Source organism: Plectropomus leopardus, chromosome 16, assembly GCF_008729295.1.
Source record: "Plectropomus leopardus isolate mb chromosome 16, YSFRI_Pleo_2.0, whole genome shotgun sequence".
Lineage (NCBI taxonomy): Eukaryota > Metazoa > Chordata > Actinopteri > Perciformes > Serranidae > Plectropomus > Plectropomus leopardus.
This window is the reverse complement of record NC_056478.1, coordinates 30661279-30672332: the sequence shown is the minus strand read 5'-3', so window position 1 is coordinate 30672332 and position 11054 is coordinate 30661279. Positions and strand designations below refer to the sequence as shown.

Sequence of the window (11054 nt, the reverse complement as noted above, 5' to 3'; positions counted from 1 at the left end):
TTTTTTAGATGACATAGTACACCATGACTCTCTATGTCCATTTTGGATGTCATACTAAACTATGATGGTGTCATGTCTAGGAAATTATGTTGTTGTTTTTTTGTCTTGTGTCTATGTTGTCTTGTGATATCCTGTTTTAATCCGAACTCTCCTCTCGTTTCAGGTCACTTACTTCCTCCCTTTGTGTGTTTTCCCGCAGTTGTGATTGTCGGCCCCGCCCTGATTGTCTCCGCCTGTTCCCCCTTACCTTGTGTATATATAGTCTGCGTCTCCCTTTGTCCTGTGCCAGTTCGTCTTGTCTCGTCTGCCAGAGAACCAGCACCTTGTTTATGCCCAAGTCAAGTTTTTGTTGTTCCTTGCTCAATTGCTTTGTTCAGGTTTTAAACCTATTTTCATTTGATACTTTGTGAACTCCACTTTTTTTCATACACCTCATTCGTGTGATTTTTTGTTGATACTTTGTGACCTCTTCTGAGAGATTTTCTGTTGTTACTTTTCCTCTTCGGAGTGATTTTGAGTTTTGCTTCTGCTTTTGTTAAAGACTATATTGCTGCCTTTAAAAATAAAGTGTTTTTGACTTTTGATACCGATGTCGTGCATTTGGGTTCAATTCCAGTTCAGTCTTGTCAGATTGTCTTTTGCCATTTTGGAGGATATACTTTATGGTGACTTTTTTTTTTATAGAGGCAGTAATGCAAGGTCAAAGATGCTACCTGCCCGTAAAACCCCACAGGGGAAGAATACTTTTTTTATACCATTTTATAGGACATACTACACTGTTAGAAAGCCCACATTGTTAATGTGTTTTTGACTTGTTTACTGAATTAAGTCTCATTCACTACTAGTTTGAGGGACATGCTTTTTACTTTTGAGTACCATATTATTCTATGAAATTTTGAGGATTTTTCTGGATGACACACTATGACATTTTTCTGTTTTGGGAGACTTACTATACTATGATGTTTCTATGATATTTGTTAGGACATAGTATACTAATAAGTTTCTATGTTGCTGTGAGCACCATAGTATACTTTGGAATTTTTATGAATTTTATTCAACATACAATTGTAGAACTTTTTTGAATGATTTTTTTTTTATGTCATACTATACTATGACTTACCTGACCTCAGTTATATTTGCACTGCTGAGCCAAGACAACAACACTGCATCCTTTAAGTTTTGCTAAATATTTACTTTCCCTTTGGACATCTCGACAGGGAGAAGCCAGTATGTGGACATCGGCTCTTCAGACTATTTTCATTGCTTTATATCTACAGGTAAGTGAATGGCACTGAGCGAAAAAAGATAACAGTTGTGTTTTGTTTTTCGCAAACTGAACAGTTAAAAGACCATAACCAGAAATTAATTAAAACATCCAAAGCTAATCTGACTCAATGCCCTGCCTTGCTATAAATGAAGAAAATGTTAATATTTAGGAAAATAGGCTCAGTCATGTTGTTGCCAAGAATAAGATGAGAAGATTGGTACTACTCTCACATCTGGTAAATTTGGAACTGTAGCCAGAGGACGTCCAGCTTAGCTCAGCATAAAGACGTCATATGTACAAACCACAGCTAGCCTGGCTCCTTCAGTGGCGACATTCCTGCACTTCTAAAGCTCACTCATTAACATGCTTTGTATGGGTTTAACAAACACTAACTTTATGCTGTTTCCCCCGTTTCAAGTCTTTATGTTAAGCTATGTCGATGTGGCTGGTTCCGGCTCCATGATTGCCCATCACATTGTCATACCAAGTCGTCACATGTTGTCGTTTTGCAGGGGACTTCCATGTTTACATATTTCTTATTAGACTTCTGCATCTGCTCAGGATGCCGCTACCATGATGAAGCTACACAGGGTTATGTTTAGACAACACAAGCACTTGGCAATCAACACTGGAACACCACGTTAGCATTGATGGTTAGGATTAGGGGAAGCACGTACATGATAAGGTATAGAAAAAAACATCACGTTCTGATGGGAAGTGAACAACAGACTACCGCATGAAAGTCCAGGGTTTGTTGGATCCATTTCCAACCACTACCACCCACCCAATAGGCACCCTCATGCTCCTTATATTACTGGCAGTGTTTAAACCTGATGCCATCCTGCCGCATAGCATGCAGACACGGCAGGTGCCATCCAGCTGTCCACCAGCGTTTAATAACAAAGCAACCAATTCTGTCCTTCATGCACTCCCCAAACGTGCCCTTTAGTGTTGTGAACTCATGCCAAAAGCACTGACAAAGTGGCAATATTTTACAAGTTTGGAACAAGAATGGGCTGATTTGCCATACAGGCATGAGAGTGGTGTTAATCCTCACATTTAACTCTCTACTCAAAAGCAAATTATATATTCCTAAAATGCTGAATGATTTCTTTAAGAATAAGAGTTCAGTCATTTTTTTTTTTAGTTTACAAGAATAATTTAACCTTTCAACCTGCAGGTACCTGCGTGCTACCCATTATGCACTTTGGCTGGTCTTGTGGCTAATTGCGCCTCACGGCACCTCCACTGGGTTCCTGCTCTGCCTCCCAACATCACCCACCTCTACCTGGAGTTTAACTACATCAGTGAGATCAACAGCAGCGCGCTCAGAGGCTATGACCAGCTGCAACAAATAGATCTTGGGAAGCAGAATGTGCAGCTCACCATAAGGAACAACTCGTTTTTCAGGCAGAGAAAACTGACAAAGTTGGTCCTCGGCTTCAATAAAGGCCTTCAGTTGGAGCCAAGGGCTTTTGCTGGACTGTTCAAGTTACAACATCTGTTTTTGGATAATTGCAATTTGGCAGACTCCATACTGGCAGATAGCTATCTGAACCCGCTTTTATCCTTAGAAACACTTGATCTCTTTGGTAATGAAATAGTGAGACTCCGACCAGGACAGTTTTTTTCAACACTTACGAAATTCACAAAACTTAACCTTAAATTGAATCGTATTGAAAGTTTATGTGAAGAAGATCTTGTTGGTTTCAGGGGGAAATACTTCACACACCTGAACTTGGAATCAAATCGCTTGAGGTATAGTAAAGATTTTGACTGGGAAAGATGTGGGAACCCTTTCAAGGGGATAGCCTTTGATGTCCTTGACTTATCCACCAATGGATTCAGCGAGACCACGTCCAGACAGTTTTTCAAAGCAATAGAAGGTACTTCAATTGCGCATCTTATATTCTCGGGACACCTGGGCAAAGGCTTTTCATATGACAACCTTCCTGATCCAGATGAAAGCACATTTGAAGGCCTCATCAACAGTTCAGTCTACACTTTTGATCTGTCTAAAAACCGTATATTTGCTTTGCAGAAAGCTTTTTTAAGTCCTCTAAAGGATGCCATAATTATTGATATTTCCTTAAACAAAATCAATCAGATAAACAGAAATGCCTTTGACGGTCTTGAAGGACATCTAAAATTGCTCAATCTGTCCTTCAACCTCCTAGGAGAAATCTATTCTCACACATTCACCAAGCTGACAGAGCTTCGGGTGTTAGATTTGTCTTACAACCACATTGGTGCCTTAGGAGACAAAGCATTCAGTGGTCTTCCAAAATTACGAGCTTTGTTTTTGACAGGAAATTCACTGCGAGACCTGAGTTCTCCTTCAACGTTACCAAATTTAGAATATCTTTACTTGGGTAACAATAGGTTGACATCTCTGTACAATATCGAGGAATTGGGTAACAACAGTGTTTATGTGGATGTTTCAGACAACAGACTTACAAACTTGGAGGATGTTTATGTCATTTTAAGTAATTTCCGTCACCTTCAAAAATTCTTTTATGGTGGCAACTACGTCCAATGGTGCACACCAAGGCCGAAAGTTACAGTGCCTTATAATAACAGTTTATATGTGCTGGATCTTCATGCATGTTCCTTGTATATCATTTGGGCTCAGGGGAAGTGCCTTGACATGTTTGATCATCTAGAGAATCTGCTGGGTCTAAATTTGAGCTTCAACTCACTTGCGAATCTCCCACAAGGAATTTTCAATGGTCTAAGCTCAATCAGAGAAATCGACCTCTCATCTAATGCCTTAACTTTTCTGCAGGCAGATGTGTTCCCGGTCAGCCTGAAATATCTTGACCTCTCAAATAACTTTGTAGCCCACCCGGACCCTGTAGTGTTGAGGTCCCTCAGCTTCCTTAGCCTGGCTGAAAATCGGTTTCACTGTGATTGTAATCTGGACAGCTTCCTGAAGTGGCTGAACGTGACCAATGTAACCGTCCTGGGTTCAAGTGAAGAGTACAGATGTGAGTTTCCAGCATCACTCTACAACCTTCCTCTGCAGGATTACTTCACAGTCAGTGAACCATGTGAGGAAGATGACGAAAAGTCAGTCCAAGATCTCAGGTGTGCTCTCTTCATCTTCTCTGCTTTCCTCATTATCACGGTTGTCCTCAGTGGGATTATGTACGCCCATTTCCGAGGGCACATATTCATCATCTATAAAAAGATCATTGGTAGGGTTGTTGAGGGCCCAAAACCAGCAACTTCTGTGGACCAAGTGCAGTATGATGCCTTCCTCTGCTTTAGCAACAATGACTACGGGTGGGTTGAGTCTGCTTTGCTTATGAAGCTGGATCACCAGTTTTCAGAGGAGAATAACTTCCGCTGCTGCTTCGAAGCCAGAGACTTCCTGCCAGGTGCAGATCACCTTTCCAACATCAGAGATGCCATCTGGGGCAGCAGGAAGACTGTGTGCATTGTCTCCAAAGAATTCCTTAAAGGTACAGTTTTTCTGACTGTGATGAACAGTTGAAAGCTTACACTGATCTGCTGAAGATATGGCTTTGATTTTTTTTCCTTTTCTTCAAGGAGTACTTAAACATTGTTAGAGACACTCTAATTCCCTTTTCTTTCTGAGAGTTAGATGAGAAGATCGATACTGTAGACTGTAAAGATGAGTTGTGGAATTCAGAGGAATGAGCCTTAAAATGTGGAAATGAGTTAGCATTTTAGCACCTCTGGTTTCCTTGTCTCAAAGTCTATGGGGTTTTTGATTGGGTTTTTGGATAGAAGCCTGAAATAAGGTCTGTGGTTAACACAAGGTGAAGAGACTTTCAAGTTTTGCTCTACAATATAAAATACATCAGTAAATACACCATTGTAAATTCTGAAGCTTTTATGTGTCTTAAAAAAGAAGGTTGTTAAGATCATCAAGCTGAACTGCACTGAACACGGCTTTACACTTGCAGCGGTGGCGACATGACGGCAGTGTAGTTAATTTCAGCCAAGCATTTACTTTTCACTTCTGGCATTTAGGCATTGAAAATCCTAAAAGTGGTGATTATTTGTGGAGATTATCTTGCTGAACAAAATGTATAAGTATCAGAAATGTTTGTTTACCATAGTGCTTATTTTTTGCAAAGATCCAAAATCCAGTGAAAAATTCCTATAGGCATTTTGACGAAGGAACCAGGCAATGTTAGCCTCCGGGCTGGCATTCAGGAAAATGTCAACCCTGGGGAATTCTACTAGCCCACTTGGCCAGGGACAGTAACTTATGAGTCCAACAATCTATGTGACATTGCCAGGCAACCAGCAGACACTTTTCCTAGCCGAAAAATAATCGGACACACAACCTTTAGTAAAACCACAACTTTATTGAGCATTAATGCTGCTGGCTTCTTTTTTAACCTTTTTTAACATAGCAAGGCTTGCTGGTGTCCAATGTTTCCAATATTTAGGCTAAGCTAACTGTCCGCTGGCAGTAGCAATATTTAATTAACAGATATGGGAGTGATATTGCATGTCATCTAACTCTCAGCAAGAAAATGAATACATGAATTTTCCAAACTATCAAGCTATTCCTTTGAACAAGCCACTTAGTGCATTCCTGAGTTTACCAAAGCTAGCATGCTAACTAGCACCATGGTGATAGTCTCTCACATCTTTGCTTTCACTGTGTTGTTAATCATAAAATGACTTACCAAATTAAATAAATAAAAGGTTAAAGAAACCAACTGGGTTGCTCCTCTTTGTAGATGGTTGGTGCTTGGAGGCGTTCACTTTGGCCCAGGGCCGGATGCTGGAAGAGCTGAGAAACGTCCTGATTATGTTGGTGGTAGGGAAGGTGAGTATAAGGCTGCTGAGTTGCTTTCCTCCAACATGTTCTCACTCAGAACTTGTCATATGGTGCCACTCTGTCAGAAACGTCCTTGTCTACCTGTGACGTTTGAGGTATCCCTCTGTGTCAGCTGTTTACACTCTGGGGTGCTGTTACGGTGATGTCAACATATACACATAGTGTGGTGACATGTGGTGTCATGTATACAAGACCATACAGAACCTGTATGATACAAAACTATGAATCTAAAGCATAAAACATGGTGTTGGCTGGACAGCAGGGAACTTTTAGAGGTCAACAACTCCAGATCCAGAACTTGTGGATTCACTGAAGGAGTTTGTTTTTGAGAGATCTGACCCTTGCAGAGAGGTCTGTACCAAGCTCCATGAAAACCTTCTGAACAGTTTCAAATGTGTACCTGAGATCCTTTGGGTACTTGAGGTTTAAAGCATAGATCAGTCCAAAGAGGTAAGCAAAAGCAGTTGGCAGGTCAGGGAGATCTTGAAGGACAATCTCTTCTTCCACAACAACAGCAACACTCACGACACTTTGAGGCGCTCTGCTGTCATCATCCTCCAGCACAGTGAGGATACCCACAGTGAGGCCCTTCGTCTGCTCCACTTCTGGGTCAGTGTCCTGGTGTTAACAGACAGGAAAAGACCAACACATGGATTGCAAGGCATTAGTCATCAAAATACTGTGAATCAGAATAAGCTCCAACTCTAAAATATCTCCACATTATTAAATTGAACAAATTGTTTATTGAATAGGATTTGCCCAGACAAGCTAATGTTACTGGCTTAACTGCTGCAGCCCTGCTAGCATCAGTTAGCAGCTAACTGCTAATGACTGAAAAGCCTTGTGTTTAAATGTTGAAAATGTGAAGGTCACTTTCTCCATTATGACACAACTCAAAATAAAATTCCTGTATGATTTAACGTTAAAATAAATTAAATTAAAGGTTGTTTAAAACTTACCTGTGCAGACTTCAGCCCAAGGCAGCAGCACTCCAGCTCCTTGCAGCAGCACACAGCCACGAGACTTGAAGTGAAAAATGCCAACTCGGAAAGTTGGCTTTCCCGCATTTCACAACAAAGAAAAAAGAGTTGGCAGAACTGTTGTCTCTTGTATTGAACCACAACGTAAAGATTTAAGTATTAGCAACTCACCAAATTATTTTGGAGCATACAACTGTCTTGCTTTGTTGTGCTAACTTAGATTATTGTCTTAAATATCAATAATTTCTATTTTTAAGTTTTACCAACATAAATTACTGTTTTAGGCCAAAAAACACAAGTTGGCTTTTTTGCAGTGCGTATATTGCGTGGTTACTAGCAACATTATTAGCTGATGCTGTCCCCCAGCATTTCAGGCGCATGTGACCAGTTTCGTCCAGCTCCGTTGTCAAGTGACACTGCCTGTGCATGTTGTCTGTGGACGGGTCCACTGCCATCCAGTTCTTCGCCAGCGAATGATAACAATGCCACTGGTTTCAAACTGCCATGTCCGACTCACCCGGACCCCCGCCAGTGTACGTTAACATGCCATTGGTTCTGTCTGACCATATTCTCATCTGACGGCGTCCATGCTCGTTGCACGTTGATGCAGAAGGTGGCTTTTGGTGTCACATTTGTACACCAAAAGCATTGACAGCGCAGCGCTATTTGACAAGTTCAAAATGAGAAAAGGCTGAAACTACAGAAAACTAGTAGTTAGCAAAAAGGATACTCAATAAGGAAATACAGAGAAATATTGGCATTTATTTGGAGAGTTCTTATCTGGCCGTGTGATGGATTTTTTTTTTTTTTTATCAATAGTTTTTATTTGTTAAACAAGAATACACAGTAACATGCAAGTTACAAATGTTGAATTTGAAAAAAGAAAAAGGAGAAAAGGAGAGAAAGAAAAACAAACAAAAAACAAACAAACAAACAAAACAAAAGCCTGTGGGTATAGTGTTAATAATATTTTTTAAAAAGGAAGCACATTTCCAGTTTCTTTCTTAGACGTACAATGTTAACACAAGATTTGGGCCATTGTCCTTATAGTTTCTCTGCCATCTCTTTACAAAAAAATCTTTCCTCATACTTAGCACAAAAGTCAATCGTTCCATAGTCCCTATTTCCTGTATCATATCAAGCCATTGATTCTTCTTAGGAGGTTCAGGTTTATACCAACTTATTGTTATGGCTTTCCTAGCTGCGGTACAAAGTATCTTAACTAAGTATCAGCCTTTCTTTGATGTTACCGGGGAAATATGACCCAAGTACAAGACAGTACATGATAATGGAATCTTATACCCAAACACATCTATAAAGATTGAATGTACATCTTCCCAGAATTGTTTCAGTTTTCACAAGTCCAAAAAATGGGTGTGTAGTGTGCACCTAAGCAGCCACAAAGTCTCCAACAGGGCTTGTGTGTAAGAGATGCTTTACTTTGGATTTTAGGTGTTTCATACCAAGCGCACCAAGTTCTTCCATTTAAATACACTCCATTGGTGTGAACTCTCCTATATATATTCACTTTCCTTTTAGTTTGGCTCTGGTCAAACCCCAAACTTGATTTTGTTTTAAATGGGACAACTGGCGAAAATAGTTACCAGATTTTTCATCCTATTGGTTCGTTTTTGGTGCCAGCTGAGTGACTCTTTTAGAGATCAAGTAATAGCAAAGATCAGGGGATAGCAGGCAATTGAGTACATACTTTTCGCAGGTAGATGACAGGCTACGTACAGATTAAAATTAAATTTAAAACACTGCCTTATACCCACCAAATAAGATCTGGTTCTTGAACTGGTTCTGTTCAGGATTTTTGGAACCTTGGTACTACTCAGCAAATTAGCCCACGTTTCCACCAGCTTTGAACAGAACAAATGACCAATCACTAAGCCCCGCCCTTGAATACCACAAGCCAATCACATTTCGTGCAGCTATACAATGCACTGGGACATCCTACTTGTAGACTTCCATAGAAAAGCAAAATAAATTTTGATTTTCCTGCGGCTTTATTTAAACCCATGTTATAACCTAGAAAATGGTCAAAGGTATGGGGTATGGGGTAAATGCAACATTGATGCAAGGTATCCTGAGAGGCCAGAGAATGGTGTGTATTCTATCCCATTCCCTAAACCTCACATAAACAGAGCAAAGCGTGTCCTTCGGATTGAACTGTGGTAGGCCACACAGTCAGCTGAGTTTTTAAAGAACTGTTACCCTAACTTTAAGAAGAACATTCTGGGAACTAAAAGAAAACTTGCAGCCGAAAATATTATTTTGGTTTCAGGTGAGAACCAATTTTTCGGACTGAGCCAGTATATTTTTAGATGAAATGTTCTGAACAGTTCAAAATTAGGTTTAGGAACTGGAACAGAACAGGTTTTATGTTGCTGGAAAAAGGTTGTTAGTGGGCAGGAAAAAAAAAGTTGTTAAGAAAATTGCCTCTGACCTACATCTCCATCCTAATGCAATCCAACTCAAGATGGCTCACTTCCAGCTGATGAAGAACAGCACAGTCAGAGCGTTCGTCCAGAGGAGAGAGTACCTGGTTTGGCCGGAGGACCCTCAGGACCTGGACTGGTTTTATGAGCGGCTCATCTCAAAGATACTCAAAGACTCGAAGCAGACCAAATCTGAGCCTGCACAGCCGGACAGCCAACCTCAGAGGGAGGACAGCATCCAAATTGAGCACATCAGAACAACCGCCATGTGAACTCTGTGTCAAAGTTAACCTGCTGATACCAACATCCATCCCACATGTCACCAGTGAGTCAGCACTCAGTCCTCTTAGAGGATGAGGAAGATGTTCTTCTCTAATATGACCTTTCTGAAAATGGCCATGGGTATAACCAACCCTCAGAGGAAGTGAAGGCAAAGACTTCACAATAAAGTCCTATAGAATCAGACTATGAACCTGCCCAGTCTTCAGCTCTGCTTTTCACTGTTCATATATTTAGGGAATCTGTGGCACAGTATTAAATCAAAATGTTTTTTTTTTCTTTTGTCATTGTCAGCAATTACTGCACTCCATGGCATAATGACATGTACAGATTAAAGGAATTAATATGTTATTTGTCTATATATTTTTATTAACATTAACAGCACTGACTGAGTGAAATGTGTCTCTTTAATCAAGTGTACTCACAAGTATTGGCTAGTCAGCTTTAAATGTTGCGAGTATAGCTCTACTCGGGTAGGAGCGTACTTTTAAATGTGGATGTATTGGGTGGGATGAAGGCTATGTGGATTCATTTTGTTTTAGGTGTAAATAGGCGGTGCCGGGGTGAAGCAGGTTGAGAGATTTGGGGTGACAAGTTGCTCTGTGTTGCAGCTCAGTCGTTACATGGTTTTGTTTATGTATGAAATATGTAAATATGCGTTGTATTTAGAGTAGTCTGAGTTGATACTGATGTTCGATTTGTTGTATTGTGGTTGTTGTTGGGGTTATTGTGGCGGAACGGTGTGGAGGGAAAACTTGTGTCACTGTTTCCGCGATTGTTTGTATGCATTTGATTACTTTGTGAATCAATTGTGATAAATAAAACTGTGCTTGGATTCGTGAACCTGTAAAGTCCGTTTTGGTAGGGGGGAGGGGCTTACTTCACTTTGTTACATAATATATATATATATGTAGACATTTATATATATATAGGTAATAGATAGATAGATAGATAGATAGATAGATAGATAGATATAGATTATAGATACATACATATATACAGTAGATTTTTGGACAATAAAGTATATAATGTCGTTTTTTCATGTTTTGTATGATTTTTGGAGCACATACTATAAGTTGTCTTTTTTTGGTGACACATGGACAACATACTATACCATGAAGGTTTATTTTATAATTTTTTGACAATATTCTATGCTATGATGTTTTTTAAGATTTTTATATGACATGCTTTATTAGTACGTTTTTAATGATTTTTCAACAACATACTATACTTTATCATTTTTGTAGGACATATTATACTATGAA

At 39.8% G+C, this 11054-nt stretch overlaps 1 protein-coding gene across 1 annotated transcript; it reads left to right on the top strand.

Annotated features, from left to right (window-relative positions):
- The first annotated feature begins 1034 nt into the window (after window positions 1–1034).
- LOC121955440 (toll-like receptor 5) lies at window positions 1035–10632 on the top strand. Its single transcript, XM_042503402.1, has 4 exons — window positions 1035–1277; window positions 2448–4731; window positions 5989–6077; window positions 9552–10632. The coding sequence occupies exons 1-4, from the start codon at window positions 1230–1232 to the stop codon at window positions 9780–9782; spliced, it is 2652 nt and encodes an 883-aa protein (XP_042359336.1). The 5' UTR covers window positions 1035–1229; the 3' UTR covers window positions 9783–10632.
- Window positions 10633–11054: the final 422 nt, after the last annotated feature.

Bases quoted from the DNA above. Each gene is read 5' to 3' on its own strand.
- LOC121955440 (XM_042503402.1), top strand. From the start codon at position 1,230: ATGTGGACATCGGCTCTTCAGACTATTTTCATTGCTTTATATCTACAG. The intron at 4,732-5,988 runs GTACAGTTTTTC...TCCTCTTTGTAG, and splicing joins CTCCAAAGAATTCCTTAAAG to ATGGTTGGTGCTTGGAGGCG. The intron at 6,078-9,551 runs GTGAGTATAAGG...ATCCAACTCAAG, and splicing joins TTATGTTGGTGGTAGGGAAG to ATGGCTCACTTCCAGCTGAT.